The 20178-nt window shown below is 37.8% G+C and overlaps 1 protein-coding gene across 1 annotated transcript in view; it reads right to left on the reverse strand.

The window, feature by feature from the left end:
- The window catches only part of ADGRA3 (adhesion G protein-coupled receptor A3), a 55348-nt gene extending 47874 nt beyond the window's left edge, over positions 1-7474 (reverse strand). The window contains exon 1 of the mRNA XM_052682035.1: positions 7065-7474. Coding sequence (XP_052537995.1) covers positions 7065-7330 — 266 coding nt within the window. The 5' untranslated portion in view covers positions 7331-7474. The remainder of the gene's footprint in view (positions 1-7064) is intronic.
- Between the last annotated feature and the right edge of the window lie 12704 nt (positions 7475-20178).

Consider the following 20178-nt stretch of genomic DNA (forward strand, 5'->3'; position numbering starts at 1 on the left):
ATGATTTGTCTAGACACGTTTGCAGGTACTTCCTGTCAACTGTTAACACACAGACACATTTGCAGAAGAATTTACACGCTAGCCCTATAGAACTTAACAGGTTTGGAATAGTTTAGCTCCTCGGACTGACTGCATGTGGAGCCATACAGAGAAGGAAGAGCAAGCCACCCACAGAGCCAGAGCCTGGAGGTAAAGGCACATGCCCAGCACACCTGCTTGGGCAGCAGCGTTTCAGTCAGCTAACATGGATATCACTTTCTGCTGTCAGCAGTGAGACTTTACTTCCTGTTCCTTGCTCCAGACAACTGCTGTGTCAGAAACAGCAAGTACAAGAGGAAGGGGCTCCCATTCTCCAGCACAGAGCTGTAACACACCTACTCACTGCCAACCACAGAAAGGGGGCAGGTTTAATGAGACAATCATCACTGTGGCGAGGATTCTTTTTGAGGGCTGCTGTTGCCCTGAAACATGACTTTGAGGCAGTAGATAGGGCTAATATCTTTCTAACAAGATGATTTCAGAAATCTGAGCGCAACTTATAAGCAAATTCTGCCAACTGCTAAGTACCAGGGTTAAATCTGTTCTGTAACAACATGGATTAATTCATAATAAATTAGCTTTTTAATCTGACAGAAAAATCTTGTTCATCCCCTCATATGGCAACACCATGTGGACAAAACAGAAGTTTTCCATGGTACTGTTGGATGATCCATTTCCTCATGGCAACCCGTTCCTAATTTTACAAAGATTTCCTGGGTAGCAGTTCTATTTCCAAGGATTCTTGCTCACCTCTCACTAAACCAGTTGTATCCTCTTAAGCACCTTATTTACTCTACTTTCACTGCTTCCAGAGCCCTTCTGATCTCTCACCTCCATAACCAACAAATGCACACAAAGAAGCTCCCCATTCCCTCACCCCTCCCCAGCTGCCAGCCTTAGTTTCTGCTCATCCAATAGAGCTCTTGCATCCCAGACATGCAAGAGCAGCCTGGGTATCTGCAGCACCGCACCGCTTTGCCGCTTTGCGTGCTGGACATGCTGATGTCTCTGCTGAAGGAGGAGCAATGCACAGAAACACTAAGTTCAGCAAGACATTGTAGTTTTCACTGCCAAACAGCCATACAGTGACATCCAAAAGTGAAAATAAAATTCTCACTTGTTTACTATTAAAGAATTCAAGTATTTTACAACGTAAAATCTAAAAATCATTAATTATGTCCTCACAGAAAGCTAAATATGCTTTAATTATCTTCTCTGATGCTCTTAAAATTAAAACTTACTGTTGCAAATGAGAAGAAAAGCTCAACTGGTTTTAATCTCCATGAGTTAGTTGTACTAAGAAAGCACTTAAAGAGTATAGAATTAGAAATTATAGAGATTATAACAGTGAAGGTAAAGACTAACTACTGAAGCAGTAATAATAAATCCATGAACCTGCAACATATGTGGCCCATGTGAACTACACATGGGACCCATCACATTCTAAAAAAAAAAAAAAAAAAAAAAATCTGATCTTGCATCTCCCAACTCATTTACTCATTTTAAATTACAAAAATAAGATCTACAAAGTGAACAAACCTCAAGCAAAAAAGAAATGAGATGTAGTTGTTCATTCCTCATTCATCAATGCAGCACAAAATCTACTCCTATTTCTTCAACTCTAAATTTAACTTTACATTTAAAAGTTCTACAACTCTGTACATTTGCAGAACAAAACCAGGCATACTAGCATGAACAAAAGAACAAAAGAAGAAAAAAAGTCTTAGCACTGAAGTTGAAAATACCAATTCTTGAGGCAAAATAGTGAATGACACATTGAAATGTATGTATAAAGGGCACTGCATATGTATTCTTGGGGAATAAAAGGCTTTGGACAATTCTACATAAATATGTTAGCTGCAAAAATTAAGAAACTGGATTTTGCCTCATTTCAAAATTTTAAATTTGTTCTCGAGAATTCTGCAGAATTTACCTCTATCCTCCTCTCTACTTAGCAGTAATCAACATGAAGCTCCCATTCAAAATCTAAAAGCCTATCACATGCAACAATTGCCTACAGTTGTACCCATTAAAAAAAGCCATATTTAACTTTGTCATGTATTGATTAGAAGTATAATAACCTTCTTGAAAAGGACTTAGCATAATCCAAACATTTGTATGGAAGAATCTCAAGAAATATCAGTATATATTGATGTCACCATTATTGCATGGAGGTTATTATTACCAGTGACAACAACCATATATATGGCAAATATATGAACACATGTATACAATAATCACCATATATTCACTATGTACATTAAAGACTTCACTACAACACTAAAAGAAACAGCAGAACACTATACAAATTTGAGTGCCCCAGTGCACACTTAATAAATAACAAAATGATCACAGTTATTTAGGCAGAACAAAATATTACAAATTAGAAGAAAGTGCTGCTCAAGTTGTGAGCTAAGTTTTCTTGCAGCACTCAAATATACATGGGAGCATACCTATTTATAAAAGAACACTGCACATACTCAATACTGTGTAATAACAACCCCACCCACAATGATGAATCAGTGCTGAAATAGGATATAAAATAAAACGTTATGTGATTTTCAATGTGGATAGCAATCTTCCCAACAAGGAGAAAAAAAAAAAAAAAGTACACAAATGATAGGCATATACTGTATAGATCTACAAGAATAAAAACCTAACAGAAAATGAAGCACCACCAATTCTTGCAGGTTGGATGCCACTGGTAAACTGTGGCTGTGACAGTTCTCAAATACTGCACTGTCTCCATACTGCCAGGCACTCTTGAGAAACACATACGTTGCACAGTTCACGTATCCAATGACTGAAGAAAATTTTAAGATAAATTTTAATGGGAATTATTAGCCTTTTGTGTCTCCAAAAAAATGTTATCACTGTTGAAGTTATTAGTACAGAGCACTTACAACAGTCTCAGATAGACTACATTAACAAAAAAGGGATTAGCTGTCAAGAGTACCATTCAAGTTAATAATGGAAATGTACTTTAAAAGAAAGAAGAGGGAAACTTCCACTGAATACATTTACTATGCCAGTTTTTCCTGTTTGACAAATTTTTTTTGTAAAGGACACTTTCTCTAACACATAATAAAGGCTCTACAAAGGAAAAGAAATTAATCAACATAGTTTAGCAAAGCAACAGATGATGCATTAAAAAAGGAAGAATAGTAATAGCCATAAATATAAGTCACTGTATAATAACAATATGCTTTATTTTTAAAAACCTGAAGATCCATTTATTGCAAGTAGGAAAAAACTATTCATGTAACTACACACAGTTACTGTAATTACAGTGCAATCACATGCTGTGATAGGAGTGATTCCTTGTGATGTGAGTGATCTTTTGCTATGAAAAGCTGGGAGTTTAGGAATTCAAGTTAAAAAAAAAAAAAAAAAAGGAAAAGCTTTGAAGGTCCTTGGAAGGCCAAATAAATACGCCCTTGAGTTGCTTAATAGAAGTAGTTTGATATTCTTATATTTGGAAAGTGGGCAAAAAAATGTGACATTTTTACATGTTTCTCAATAGGAATCCAGTTAAATGTATCTTTGAACAGTTCTGAACACAAATCCAGTCTACTGTAATGGCTTGTAAATGCTAACTCGCAAGTGCAAACACTGATATTCATATGTTCCTTTCAGAGCATGTGGCTAAGCAAAGCTGTTTGCAGGTCAGTAAAGCGCCTGTTTCAAAAACATTGTTCTTCACTGACTATACATGCATTTCCTCCATTCATTTACATTCCTATAGGATAATTTTTATGTAAATCAGTGACTAAAATTCTCAACAAGGATTTTAACTTCATTGGCTTGTCTTCAGTGGGACAGCACTGTTCAACAGAAAAAGTTGTGAAATCATCAGTCGAGCTTGCATCAAAGAAACAACAGCAATGGTTATCTTATCTCAAACTTCTACAGCACGAGGTATAGCATGCTCCTGCTCCTTAAACGTGAATCACGGCAATGACTTCAGTATCTACTGAAATACAGTAGACAAAGAATGAAGTTACATTCACCCAGTTATATTATCTTCACACCAAAAGCATCTCATCTGGCCGGTTAAACTACAAAGGTCAAAGCAATGTGGGATGTTCATGTAGGTACACCCTTCATTTGCATCCCAATCACTTTTTATTATATAAGGCTACAAGTCCCTTCCTTGGCCATAACTAAAGGTCAAATTTCAAGGTGAATGTGAGTAACTGCTTAGCAAAGCACTAGCTAATTCTAATTAAATTCTAAAGGAATCTCAATTTGCAGTCCTAAATCCTAAACATTACTTATTGTCCTGTACACATCTCTCCATACTTTAAAGCACTTATTTCAGTATTTTCTTCTTCAACCACAAAGCAACCTTACTTTAACCTTTATTAATTGAAATAGTTAGGGGTTTACTTTTTTCTGAATTGTAACTGCAGATTCTAAGTAATTGTAACCAGTAGTGACCTAAATTACAAGGGCAATGAAAGGTTTTGTGGCAAACAAAAGCCAGCCATTTCCTAAGTTGTGACCTTGCCAAACCTACCAAAGCCATTATTAACCACCAACTACAACAATGTGCAAGAACTGGGATGCAAACTTGTTTATCCTCATTTCCTTTGATTTTCTTTTCCTCGCTTTTTAGACAGCTTGATCCTCAAAAATATGTCAGAAGGAAAAATACAGAGGTGTAAATGCTAAATGTGCAGCAGTTCATCTACTGAAAGCGCAGGAGTTTGAACAGTGATGAGGATGGAATCAAGATTCTCAAGAATAAACACTGCAGTCCTTCCCAGCTCACTCTCCGAAAAACAAGACACCGTTTATATAAAACTACACAAATGTCCTCATATTTAAAATTGCTTTGTGCAAAATAAGAACATAAAAGAAAATTAACTGAATTAAAACATAGCTGATTTACACAACAGTGATCTATTTTCAGCTACTTATCTCAGCAGTGATCCGCTAATCCAAAAAGCTATAATAGAAGTAGGACTTATCTTAATAGAAGAATCCCACAAGAATCAAGATTCAAGATAATTCAGGGCAGTTTGACTCTAATCAGAAAACTTTCCACTACCCACCAACCACTGCAGTATCAGCTTGGAGGAAAAAAAGAAAAAAAAAAAAGTAATTTTGGAAAAAGATTAGATAACAATTAACTCAGCCACTATTAAACAACATGTTAGTGAAATTGCACATAATGGCACAAGGCAACCCAACTCATAAATCACCAATGTTTTCTAACCAGGTTAACACTGACTCAGTACAATGATCTCAGAGATATGGAAAGTTACACCTCTGAAATGAAGAAACCTGAAAGATTCTGAAACACAACAACCACTGTGTCCACTTACTTAGAAAAACCAGAAGCATCAGTTTAATAATCTTTTAAGTAACATTTAAGTAAAATTTCAAAGCGTGCATTCACATTGATTCTATCAACACTGTTATGATACTTACTAGAGAAAACAGCAAGAAACAATGTGTTTTCCAGTTAAGTCATTTAAAAAGTTAGGAGTACTGAAGGGAAAATCTGTTTCAGAAATAGTCATGCACTTCAAAGGCTGGTTAGAAATGAAAGCAAATAATTAATGTATGAAGATATGCTCTAGATAACGAAGGAGTATGAAGAATCAAAACGAAATGAATTCTTCCAAATTATTCTGTCACTGCAATTATGAACAAAGGTCCATTCACAGCAAGGATGCTATATTTGATATTTGCTTGTCTTTCACAGTAATCACAGCTGTGACTCCAAGCTTTCTGAATCAAAAGACCCCCACTGTCAACTTCAGCATATCATCCAGACTAATACATACTTTTATCTTTTTTTTTTTTGTGGATAATACTGTATTTTTTAACAGCTAATCAGCTGCATAACACTTACAGCTAACAAAGACCGAAATTAATTTGTTGATCAAAGAGCTGTTACCTTTCACTTTTTGCTTTCCTTTCTACTTCAGAAACTTCACACAGGAATAATTCTGGTCACTTCTCACAGGTCATTTAAAAATGTTCCAATCCTTTGCACATTGACAAGCTGAGGGAAACTACTTAGGCCCCTTTTTTTTGGTCTTCCCCTTTCCCACTGACTGGCCCTTATGACTAGGGTACACATCTCACTCTAACTTCTCAAAGAAGCCCTTCCACCAGGTTTAAGTGCTGTCAAAGTTCACAAAGGCAACAGTCAAACTGTTGTTCTCAGGACAAAAGTACATAAGTTTAGAGATATGGATCTGTTAGAGCATGTCCAGAGGAAGGCTACAAAAATGATCCAAGGGATGGAACACCTCTCCTACAACGAAGGCTGGGAGAGCTGAGGCTGTTCAGCCTGGAGACTACTCTGAAGTGACCTGACAGCAGCTTTTCAGTATCTAAAGGGAACCTTCAAGAAAGAAGGGTACAGACTCTTTAGTAAGGTCTGTGATGATAGCACAAAGGGAAATAGTTTCAAATGAAAAGAGGAAAGATTTAGATTGGGTATAAAGAAAATGTTGTTTACAATAAGGGTGACGAGGCAGTGTAACAGGCTGACCAGAGATGTGGTGGATGTCCCATTCCTTGAGACATTCATTCCAGCAAAATAAGTAAGCATATTAAGCCAGACCCTATGCTACCGTCACTTTTCATCAACTTTCTTGCACACTACTCAATCACACTCGAGTCCTCCCACAGAAACACAGGCTCCCTAAAAAAAAAATTACAGGCTTTTGGGCCATCGCTGATGAAATTCAGTGTTACTGCATAGCTTCGGATAGCGTCTCAGGAAGAAAAGAAAAAACAACTTGCAAACCCTTCCCGTGAAGAGTAACGCATCACTTAGTTTGGATTAAGCTGCACATCCTGCTGGAAACTTGTTATTCAAATGGCTGAGCTCGGATCGAGTCCACGTACAAACAGCGCGCCTGAACGTAACCCGAAGTTAGAACGGAGCTGGGAGCACGGGGACGATGCACGGCGGGGCGGGACCACCCTGCGCAGCCCCCACCCGCACAGCGCTTCACGGACTTCTTTCCCAACAAAATCACCACCCCCGGGACCGTACTCACAGCGTGACCGTCCGGTTGGGCAGAGCCTCGGGAGGCAGGACGTGAGCGAGCTCGAGGTTGCTGCACACCACCTTCACCTCCAGCGGGCCGCCAGCCGCCGCTTTGCCGGAGCTTTTGGGGCGCCCGTCGTACTTACAGCCCGGGGGCAGCGCGGTGCCGCCGCCCCTCAGCGCCGCCACGAGAAGGAGCGCGGCCAGGAGGCGCGCGGGGCGCCGGGCACGGGGGCGAAGCGGGCGGCAGGGAGCGCGGCGGAGCGGGGGCAGCATGGCGCTCGGGGCCGGGCCCCGCTCCTCCTGGAGGTGCCGGATGGGAGAGGAGCGAGGAGAGAGCGCGGCTCGCGGGCCCTCACTTAGCTTCGCGGGGGCGGCGCTAGGCGCGGCCGCAGCTCTGCCGCCATGTGGTGCCGGGGGGTGGCTGGCCGGAGCCGCCACCGTCACCGCCGCACCCGCCCTCGTCTTTGTGTTGGGGCCGGGAGGACCCTGCGCGGCGACAGCAGCGCCGCCTTCCGCCGGTGCGAGAACCCCGCGCTTATGCGCCCGCCGGACCTCGGCCCCGCCGCGCAAGCGCCGCCGCCGTGGCGGTCCTCACTGCGCCTGCGCGTCGCCGGCTGAGGGGGCGCGGCGGAGAGGTGCCGCTCTCCGGAGGAGAGGGGTGAGGGGTGCGGCCTGCGGCCTGGTGAACCTCGGGCTGCCCTGCGGTGCCTCTGTCGGCGAGGTGTGTTTTGCTGCCCGGGCGACGGCTCCATTTCTGTTCGCCTTTGGGTCCCCATCTCTCTGGGAGACGCTGGTGCTTCGTGGTCCAATTGTAGAGTAGTGCAGTTTGTCTTCCTGCCACACACCTTGTCACACACTCTGAATCCATGGTCTTCCAGGAGTTCTGCTTGCCATCGTGCTTCCTGGAGAAAGGAAACCTGGTGCCTGGATACTGCACAGCCTTCAGTGCCATAAAGTCAGGCATCTTGCAAAGTTAGACATTATCCTCATATTATCCCTGTAAAAATGAGGTAACACTGTTACTCCCAGTTCCCCGAGAGCCAAAGGATGGGAAAAGTCATTTCAGTAACATCAGACTCAAGTGTTAAACAAAAAAAAAAAAAAAAGAAAGAAAAGAAAAAGAAAAAGAAAAAAAAAAACACCCAAAAAACCTTGTGTGTTTTCTAATTGCACATTCAGGAATGCTTTTCTGGGGGTACTTAAGTCATGTTTTTGCTTTTCTCTGCAGCCTGGACAGCGTGGCCCAAACACCTTTGTGCCAATAGAAGACAAAACTCTCAGTACATTGCCGCCGCTATGTCTGAGGCTAACAGAATAACTGTTATCTAACCTGCAATTAAGTTATAAAATCTGTCTGTGCCTAATTAAAAAAGTTGAATGGAGACTTTCCAGAGCCCATCAAAAGCTGTTGGTCACTAACCATGAATTCAAAAAGCCACAGCCTTACAGCAGAGTGCTGGCAAATACCATCCTTCAAAATACCCACTGTGACATAGAAATACAATACTCTGTATTGTCAATAACAGCTTCTAAAATGATGCTAACAAAATCTTTAATGTACATTTTCCTTGATTAACGTGGAACACCTCTGGTTGCAGCCTAGTTTTAAATGCAGCCTAATAAAAGATATGGGCAAGGAATTGGAATTGTGGATGCGGCAGGTGGAACAAGGCTACAGTAACAGCATCAAAATTACCTGGGCATGTTGTAGATACTCTGTAGCTACCATGCACTTTGTCTATCTTTGTGTTTTCTCATTTGTCTGGCCTCTCACAAATCAAAATGGAGCCTGTCCCACTTAGTGAAGTTGTTGACCAGAATACACAGGCTATGGCTTCCTGAGCACTATCATTAGTCACTGAGTCATTCAGAAGGACCAACCTGATCTGAATTGAAATGCCATGCCAAAATTACAGTTGAATTAAATTAGGTCAGGGCACAAAATACAAAATTGACAATATTCATGCTCTTATGTTGCTATTGTGCCAACTATAAGAAAATAGATATCTGTTAACTCAGCAGTATAAACTTAATTCTTCAGCTCATGCCATTGTTTTAAACAAATTCAGACTGCAGTGAAATTCTATTGGATCAGTACTTCGTATCTTACAACCCCATCACTTTTGGTCTGGCACCAGAAGTTTTAAAACGGGATACACTCTATCAAAACAAGGTCATCACATGTGAAGATCAGCATGTAGACAGGTTCTCACCACTACTTTTCATATTAATTAAGAATGTTTCCATTCTTTTTAATTTATAAATTAGCATGTTACTTGCCCTTGATTTTCTCAACTATCTGCTCTGTTCTTAGTACTCCACTGAGATCACCCCTACTAAGATCTGTAACTGTGGATTGTAGTTGCAAAGCTCTTACTGTTTATAATGATATTTCTTTTTAAAATGGTACTGTTAAAACCTTGCTGTGTTTTCTGTTGATTTTTATTCTTTCTTCTCTTAGTTACATTACTTCTTCAGTGAATCTGAAGTTCCTCACCTGTTTTAGAAAGGCTTGAAGATTTTAAGCAAAAGATTGTTCTTGCAAGCTTGTGCTTTTACCCTCTTTTTTCCTTAGTGCAAATACTGCAGTTCCATTCCGTGCTAAAGATTTGAGAAACCATTGTTTTCACAGTAACTTAGAAAAGCTTTTAATCCAAAACAAATCTCCCACAGGAGTCCCTTAACATATTTCAAGTGGTTTTTTTATTTTTCTGTTATTTTTTATTTTTTTGGAACTATAATGTACTCTTGTCAAGTTTATTAGATCACTACTTCTATTGTAGTTGTGGTCTAAGGATGTAAGGATGAGATGATGCTCTGCAGATGCTTCAGAAACCAGGAAGTCCCATTCCTCTTGGATTTCCCACACCCCTCTAGCTTTAGGTTACATATTCTGTCTCGTGGTCTACCTGTGGTAGTAATCTGACTGTACAGTAAACAGATTCAACTCAACAACTAACCTTTTTCTTTAATAATAATAATAAAAAAAATCCTGATTTTCTGTCAAGTTACAGAGTTAAGTCAGCTCAGGGCAGGATTAAAGTAGTAACTGGAGCAAGGTGAGAACACTAGCAAAGGGAGTGTAACGTTCTGCCTTAGCAGCAAAACTAGCTGGAGTATGGAATTTCAGGAAAGACAAGATTTGTAGAGGGAGGCAATATAAAATAAAAATCTTTTATTATTGAAGCTGATATTTAAAAATAAATAAATAAATAAATAAATAAATAAATAAATAAATAAATAAAAAGGCAAACTGCATCCAAAACTCTTTGATTATTTTTCTTAAACTGATGTATGGGAACTGTTGATCATAGCCTGAACCTCTGATTAACCACCTGAGGCAAGCAATGAGTCAGCTGTGGGAGCACAGGTGAAGGCAATTCACCTGTGCTACCTGAAAGGGGTGCAGCCTGGCTGCACCTCTCCTAGACCCCATTTAAGGGCTGACTGCCCCTGAGGAAGGCTCTCTCTCTAGAGGTTGCTCCTTGTGGAGTTTACTGTGGGTGTACAATGTTAGTGAACATTTTTTTATTATTATTATCTTTCCACTGTGATAATCTCACTAAGCCTAACATCTGTGTGCTTATTGATCTTATAGCTGTATACTTATTGACTGTACAACTGAATTGAAGTAAACCCTCAAGTTTCTTTCCATCAATCTCATAATTTCCTGTCAGTGTTGGTAATCCTGTTATTACTGGCAGTGCTTTACTTGAGGTGACACTTAAACTTTTTTGAATGTGTCTTGCTTCCAGACTCTGAACAAGTACTCTCTGTGCTTTTTTGTTGTTTTCCTTTCCTTCATTAAATTATCCCTAATATATTTTGTTTTGAAAATTAATTTTTCCTCTCATTATGTAGTGATTGCTGGAGGAAAAAAAAATAAACAACTTACCACATTTAATCTCTTCCCTTAATGGCCTGGGATATCATCAGTTATGTTTTGTTTGCTACAGCAATCGCCAAGGAAAAGGAAGGATTTGGTTGCCCTTAGCTATGTCTGCAATACTGTGGTTATTTATTATTCCAAGTAGACAGAGGTGATGATAACTGTTGGCAAATGCTGGCTTGCTGTTAACCACTAAATCCAGCAGGCATAGAGTCACCTTTATACAGCAAGTATTTCTTACATACCTGCAGGTTGTACTGTTACATTCCTGCCTCTGTTAGTTCTAACTTGGTTAGACCAAGCTCTGCTTGTGACAAATACAGACATTACCAGGCATGTGTCTTGTTTGATGTGTTGGATACAACAAACTGGACACTGCTGTGATCAGGGGTTAGAGATCTTCAACATCGGTAATTCTATAGGACGAAGTATAGTTTTTAGATTTGTTTGAGAAATTCATAAGAAAACTCGATTATCCTTTTTCTTTACCTAGTTGTTCTTTTAAGTAGTCACGAGTATTTCAAGAATGCTTTGGCAGAACCCCAAATGTTAGTTGGCTTGTTTGCGAACTTCTTATGGAATCTTTTTGGAAATACATAAAAGGAGACTGCTCTCAAAGTTGTTTACTTAGAAGTTGCTGGTTTTGGTTTTCAATGAATCTCAAGTTAAGTCTGAATTAGGTAGTGAAATTTAATATGCTAAAACCTGATATATCATATGCAATTCTGTGGGGGAAAAAAGGATAGCTAGGCCCTGAAGAGTTTCATGCTCAGCTTTTCCATATTTTCTTTGCCTTCAGTGAAGAAAAAGAACTATACTCAATTCATACAAGGACCTTATTCCTCCTCTGCTGTTCTAATCTACAGTTGTAGGTGAAACACTGGCTGTGAAATACAGTCTCAATGCTAAATTTTTCAAAGCAGTATATGCTGCACAGAAACATATAGAATATATTGTGCCGCTTCCCTTTATCACCACAGCTTCTGTGAGTTTGTCCCCTTCTTTCTTGTAGGTTCCCTTTAGATACTGAAAAGTTGTGCTTCAGAGCCTTCTCTTCTCCATGATGAAAAACCCCAGCTCTCTCAGCCCATCCTCATAGGAAAGGTGTTCCATCCTTTGGATGATTTTTGTGGCCCTACTTTGGATGCACTCCAACAGATCCATGTCTCTCTTGTACTGAGTACTCCACATCTGGATGCAGTACTCCAGGTAAGGTCTCACCAGCACAGAGTAGAGTAGCAGGATCACCTCCCTTGCTCTGCTGGCAACGCTTCTTTTGATGCAGCACAGGATAGGGTTGGCTTTCTGGACTGCAAGAGCACATTACTCTGCATTAATAAGCTTAGAGGCTTCCAAGCAGTAAGCTACTAATAAAAACAGGAATAAGAGTTTTCCTTCTATTCCTTGTTATACTTCAGTAGGTATTCTAATAGATATTATAATGGACAAAGAATCCAAACACACAGATCTTGGGGGAAAAACTAGCAGGGAAAACAGTAGCTGAACTCCTTTGTTACTAACACATCAGTGCTTATGGCTGAAAACTAGGAAATGGTATTCCAAGATGAAGGTGATTATGTATAGCCAGATAGATGGGGATTTGCACTGTTGTGTGAACAACACATGAAAGAGAAGCTGTCTGATGCTTAAGCATATGAATGTTTCAGGAGTTAAACTTCCTTAACATTAATACTTTGAAGAATTTCCTTCACTCCCAATTCTTATCACCTTAGATTTTACAGCACATTAACTCTAGAAAAGTCTGAATTTTATTGGCTGCATAATGGTGCCTGAAACAAGAGATTCTATTTATTTCCCTTGCAAATACCTAAAATTGAGGCAGAAAACTCTGAAGGGAAAAAAGTAAAAAGGGGAAAGGCTAATATGTTTGTTAAAATAAAAAAGCGACACTGGCCGAAGGTAAGCAGCCTTGAGCAGCACACTGACATGAGACTGTAGCTCAGTGTCCTACAACACCATGCCAGATTGTTAGAAAATGAGAAAGGGAAAAAAGAAGAAAAATGGGAGGACGATGAGAAACACATCTAGGCTCAGAGGTATACCTACACTCAGACGATGCAGGAGTTACAGGCCTGTTGATGGCGACTAGTATCATGTTGCACTTCAGACAGAAGCTTGATTCTTCTTGTTACCAAGTAACCAAGATGCACGTACACCCTATATAACATAAAGACATGGCACAGCCAGTACCATGCAGATGCAAAAAAAGCAGCAAAGAAATAGAAGCTGTAATGTGTCTTAACTATGGTGCTCTTCTGAACTCAAACCTATACCTTTCAGCAGGTGGAGCTACAGCAGAGATTATAGCATGCCTGTCTGATCTCAGAGCTACTGCTCCGGTCATTAGAGAGGTGATCTTTGTGCCACCCTCAGTTACAATAAAAACATTGAGAAATCTGCAGTAAGGCTCATAGGGGTCTTTTATCCTACTACGTTTTATCAGCAGTATTACTTTTACTTCTGGTAAGCAGCCACAAGTCATAAAACATGAATCAGTAGGAAGCATAATAAATAGCAATTAATACATCATCACAGGTTTTCTAAGGAGGAGGGAAATAAGGAAAAATGCATTTTGATGTCAACAGCAAAATTTCTGGATCCTGCTTTTTGGATACTTCATCATCCTGACACCTGCTTACTTTCTTAGGCATTTTAGCAGTGAAATTATCCAGTAAAAACTTTTTACTCAAGCAGACCTCACAGACTTTTCACATTTTTGTTGATTTTGAAACTGCTGGATTTTATCTTGATAAACATAGCAAAATAAATGTATCCCATGTTCTGCTTTGCATTTCCCTGGGACATTTTCAGCTGAGATTTAAGTATTTAATTTAGACTTCATAAAACTGTTAAAATATACAAAATAAATAGCAACTACACACTCAAACAAATTTGCAGAGTACTGTAGCTATGCAATAGGTTCATATCAAATTCACAATTACGAATCTATTATATAACTTTTAATCCTTTGTGAATTAATAATCAGTATTCAAATAACATACATTAACTGTCCTATTAAATCTAAATTAATTGTAGTTCAGGGAACATCAGTTTAAAAGGTTACCTATTTTCCCAGCGGATCTGATCTTTGTTTCATATTTTTTCATTAAAATTAGCGTTGAAGACTGAGTAAATGTGTTTCATTTAGAATAGTTACTTACTGCTGTGAATCATGGTCTGCCAGTCTCCTTTGCTATCAGCAATATTTAAGATTCGCTCATATTTCCTTCCATCGTCACTAGCAGTACCTGGAGATAACAAAATATCACACATATGTTTAGGAAAGTTAGCCCCTTTTGACTGAAGGAACTGACATTCATCAGATTGCCACAATACTTGAGTATCCATTATTTTACTGTGAATTGTGCATATTGTGAATTTAATAAATGACCGTCTCTCGGAATGAAGTGTAAGACTGAAAATCTGCAGAATCATTTTCCCCTCTAAATGAATAGGGATCACCACAGAATTGATCTACTAGTAACTTTATCCCTTGCAGTATTCTGAATAACAAATTTGAGTAGATTTTGCTTTTGCTAAAGGACTGCTTAGCAATGAGCGATAACTGGTGTCGGTTTTGATCTGTGGACCAAGATGTTTCATTGGAGAAAAGAACAAGATTCGTTGCAATTAATGTTAGTTGTTGCATCATGTGATCTAAGGTATTCTACAAGAAACTACTGAAAGCCTGTATTGACCTTGATAAATTGTATCCAATGGAAGCTCTCTTAAAAAAAAAAAAAGCCTGTCAGAATACCCAGAGCTAGAGAATTCATTGCTTCTCTTGGTAAAGTATTCCTTTCTGGTTGCTCAGGTCATTATCTTGTTTTGTACAGGTTCTTATCCAAGTTCCATGCAAGCGGATGTGCTGCAATCCTGAAGGATCCAAATTGTTACCTTGAACTTCTTATCCATCATATCATGCCCCATCATTTATTTCCCAACTTAGAATGAAAATATTGCAGAATTTTCCAGAATGAAGTCTCTCATAAGAGACACTAGAAACATCTGAGCCTAAGGAAACTTTAGGTGTATTATTTATTGAAGACTTAACCCAAATAACATGTATCATAATGTTAATGTGAAGATCAGATTTCTTTTAAACCAGAATTATGTTTGGTAAGGTGTTACAGCACTCTGAGAGAAATTATATCTATGAAGTTAACTCAATCATTCAAACTTTGTGTCAAGAAAGAATGAGCTCAAATGCACTTAGGAAGTGTACTTAGAAAATGGCAGATGTTAATTTAGAATTTTTTTCCTGTTGAACAATTAAATCGCATGTTGACTTTTGCTATGCTTTTCCAGATTAAAAGTTTGCACAGGTCATAATGCTTCGAATATTTTCACAACAGTAACACTGCATCTGTTCTCTGAAATTTATTCAGCTTTGAAAGACATATTAAAGTGAACTTCTCTGAGTAAGAACTATGCTTAGCAGTCTCTTCTTGGAATCTCAGCTGCAAGATAATTGAACATTGCAAAAAAAAAAAAAGAAAGAAAAGAAAAGAAAAGAAAAGAAAAGAAAAGAAAAGAAAAGAAAAGAAAAGAAAAGAAAAGAAAAGAAAAGAAAAGAAAAGAAAAGAAAAGAAAAGAAAAGAAAAGAAAAGAAAAGAAAAGAGATGTGTTTTATAGATGTTTGACATTCTTCATGGTCACAGTAATGAGTTGAAAACAATTGTATTCTTTTCACAAACATGAGTCTTCCAAATACAAGATTGTAGCCTTGAACTGCATTTTCTCCATTCCTGTGCTGGCCTGTTATATTTGTCCATTAGTTGCTGTTTTGCAGCATTTTACAGCTGGGCTGTATTCATTTAAGTTTGCAATACTGTGTTGTAGATTTTCCTCTCACTGCATGCCAGATGTGTCAACTGACTACCTGTTGCTGGCAGAGAAAGTCACAAAGCAGGATGGAAGATGGCAGGATTGCTGTAAAAAAAAAAATAATTAAAAAAAAAACATTCCTGAAATGCTTGTGTGGCTAGCTTCTTCAGGTTTGATGCATAGATCTTAATACTTGCTGCAGGAGTAAAACAGTGTTAGTGAGACATCTTCCACAATTCCCTCTAGGGTTGTGATCAGCCTGTGTGCTCTTTCCCATGAAAGCTGGATATTGAGGGAGCTAATGATACTAACTTGAAAGACTATGAGCTTCATAACCTTGTCCAGTCTGTGAAAACAAGGGGTGTTTAAAAAGAGTTCAGTTGTGTTAGCTAAAGGAGTAATATAGACAGATTTACCACCCTGTAATTTGTTTAGCTGTTTGCAGCTGAGCATTGAGTTTAAGGCCAGTATCGCAAGAGCTGATGAGATTTAAGTAAGAAATGTTTTTGTGGATCAGTCTTCAGCTACTTAAGAACCAAATATTTTATATTACTCTGCCCTTTTAAAACAGTGCCCATTTTCTTTGTCTTGATAGGACTTAATTTTTCTCTCACATGAAGCCAAAGATTACATCACTTCTGGCTCTTGACATGCTATTTCTTACTGTTGTAGCTCCAGCTCCAGTTTGGCTAGAGCAGTGATCTTTAATTTCAGTTGATTCATGATCCAAAAATAATAAGCGAACAGCAGTGTCAACATTTTACTTTGAACTGAACACATGCTTGCAGAAAACAAAAAGCACAGGCAACAAGAGAAGGTATGGCCTTGTGAGACAAAAATGGAACCTACTTCTCTTGTACAGTTTGAGTACAACTTGCTCCTTTTCTCACTGAAGTCATTTATTACTCAAACTAGATTTTATTAGTCAAACATTAGTGTTTATTGCTTAGTTCAAAATCTGCCTTCAGTTATTTATATGCCTCTGGAAACCAATAAGGATTGGGGTTTAAGTTATATCAAAATTTTAAAGAAGAGAATTAGTGAGGGGTGAGGAAAGATTAAGAATTATAGGCCACTAAATTTAACTTCAATACCTGACAAATAACTAGAAGAATTAGCAAAGCAAGAGTAATCAGTATATAAACAGCTTGAGGAAAATGCAATGATAAATTGGTAGCACATTTGTAAAAAGCACAAATGAAGTGAAACCAAACTAATTGGATTCTTTGAAAGAATAATGAATGCATACAGGTAAAGTGGTAGATGCAGAACTTGTTAATAACACTGATAGTGGTTCCACATAGCATTCTCAGAAAGAAGCCAAATAAAATCAGATTAGATTGAAGCAGCAAAAAATGAATACACAGGTAAATAAATCAAACACTGGGAAACTTTATGAACTGTTGAGCTGGTAGCCAGGAAGAGAACAAAAATATTTTAGATTATCTGACAACCTACATAGATCAATTTAGATGTGAAAGGGGTTTTGTTTGCATTTTTTAAAAGGATTAAAAAAAAAAAAAAAAGCAGCCCACAACCATCCTACAATAAAGCAGCAGAAAACCTAAATAAAGAAACCGAGTAGAACAGCAAAAATGTCATCCATTTTGGTTCCATGCCAGCACCAGAATAGTATATATCAGCATCGTTTTTCTGCTACACAGCTGAGTTTCTTTATTTAGACATATTAGATACGCCAAAGCATGTCTAAATAGAGTTTGATTGCTGCAGTATTATCTCAGATTTATTTATTGACATTGCTTCTGTTGACTGATATTTCTGTTCATTCATCTAAAAATTTCTCAATTCATGAAATGTTTATGCCTTTTTGTTGTGACTGAGTGAGAAAGGATGTCTAGCGGCATCATGTCTCCAAGAACTTTTGCTCTGCTTTCTTTATGAAAGAAATAAAAGATTCTTATCTTTTATTATACTAATAAAAGAAATAAAGATTCTTATGTTTGTTCATTTGTTTTACCGTAGTAGATAAGCATATTATTGTCAGGCATGGCCACCTACTCATTTTGACAACTCAGAGAATGTTTTGGAAAACAGAACAAAAACTTGTAGACCCAAAAGCTAAGATCTGATAAGAGATCAAGGGACAACAGCTGATAGAGAAGAGAGATATCAATGAGATTTTTTGGTAAGCATTATAGATAGCAATTGTAGCAAGCACGTTAGCTTCCTTACCATTGTCAAGATTTTTCATAGCTATCAGAGGAAAATATATTTTTTATAAGTTTAAAGTAAGGATTATCAGGTAGTTTTCCAGATTTTTATGAGACAATCTTCCCAAATAAAAGGGGTAGCACAAACCTGAGCAGTGTGCACTGATCAAATCTGATAATAAAAGACAACAAATGTATTTTAGTTATTAGAGTGGCAGCAGATGTAGAAAAGATAGAAATCCAGAGCACAGACAATGGAGATGCAATGAACAAAATCTTTTACACAAGAAAAAGCAAATACCATTGTGATGAAGACTTGATTTTATGTCTGTCCTAACAGACTGCAGTAGTGGTTATTTTAATATATAATGGGTAGAACCAATAAGATACAGGCAACAAATAAAATCCTAGTCAGTGAAGATTTTGTCACAGTAATTTCTGCACCCTTAATATAGCCCATGTTGCGTTAAAGTAAATGCAAAATTGCTTCTGACTTCATCAGGAATGGCTTTGCACTCACAAGTGCTGTGCCTTCTAATTTCGGCAAAGTACCAGATGACTTGAATAATTAATTTTTTGTAAAGGGCAAGGATAAAATATCATTAAATAGATTGGGGTTACAAGATCGGGTGCTTATATTTAAAATTATAGAGAAATACTGCATTGGGTTTCTTCAGTAAAAGTATGGCATGGAAAGATATTAAAAAAAAAATAAGGCAAATGTTCCCCTCCATAGTTAATGCGCATACTAGTACAATCACAGTTATCTTAAAATCTGTTTAAGAGTCAAAAACTTGTAACAAAAATGAATTGATTTAGTTGTGATTTTTTTTTCTTGTTAACTCAATTTCTCAGTAACTCATGGGCATATTCATTTCATAGAAAAGAATGAAAGCAAAGCTTAATAGCCTACAGATACATATGTATATTAATTAGGTTGCAAATACTGCTTGCTGAGAACAAATGGGAAATCACAAAGGAGAAATTTTGTTTACAATGAGTATACTAGACAGTAAGTAAGAATGACTGTGGAACTGCTGTTACTGGAAACATACGGCTGGAGTTGATGCTGCAATGTGGAAATAGAAGACGTGAGATACATTAAATGTGTCGCCCCAAGCAGCAGACTTTCTAAGGCTTCAGATTCCAAATCAGAGGCTATGAAGACATTTGAATACTCAACCACTTAAGAATCCCACATGCACTTCTGAGAATGTGACGTGTCAGGAACCTTTTACAAAAGCTTCTGGGAAGATTGCAGCCTACCAAATGTCTCCATTCTTTAATGCCAGCTAATTACTGGCTTGTTTTAAACACTGGTGTTTCGAAGTAACAAATGCAGCGAAGAGTGCAAAGGTTTATGAAGTATCTAAGTTTTAACATTCTTCCTTGTAAGTTACAATGGGTGCAAATACTTGACTTTCTATTCTAGAAGAAAAAATCATTTGTTGTAGCATACCTAGACAGATTTTTTCATAAGTAACAGTATTTTCACTTATAAGAACTGTACAGCATCTCATTTAGGGAGGTATGGCCAGAGCTTATTGCTTGAAATGCAGTTTAAGGAATGTTTCCAAGATTTGGAAAGGTAGATTTTTCTTTTTTTTTTAAATGAGATACTTTTGGTGCATGTATGCAAACACAAAGAGTTCTCTAAGAATTTTAAATTATTTTTCAGATCTCCCCCATAGAAATGCATTTGGCACATGTACATATGTAAGTATATAAAACAAGATAACAAATGTTAAGATAATTATAGATATATATTTTATGAATACTCGCCCCATCCCCCCCCCCCAAAAAAAAAAAAAAACTTACAACAGTATAAGTAATTCCAAGTTCAAATTCTGATTACTCATAATTACTATTCTCTAAAAGCCAATCTACAGGGAGAAGCAGAAACTCCAAAACCTGAAGATTTTTAAGTGAATTATTAGCATAATTTATATTCAAAGACATATCTCTCACAAATCTCCTCTAACAACCTTATCCATCAGAGAAATACAGATTCTTCTGGGCTGTTATAGCAAAGACTACCATACAATGATCCATTAAACAGTGTTCTAAACCAAAAATCGAAGACTATAACTAAGACTTAGAGAGAAACAAAAAGATTTTAAACAGGCAGAATTTTATTACTGGATGGTATTTAACAAAGTTAAATAGTACAATACATACTACCTCAGCTTCACTGAATATAATCAATCTAATTT

Source organism: Tympanuchus pallidicinctus, unplaced genomic scaffold (assembly GCF_026119805.1).
Source record: "Tympanuchus pallidicinctus isolate F22 unplaced genomic scaffold, pur_lepc_1.0 scaffold2, whole genome shotgun sequence".
NCBI classification, from domain to species: Eukaryota; Metazoa; Chordata; class Aves; order Galliformes; family Phasianidae; genus Tympanuchus; species Tympanuchus pallidicinctus.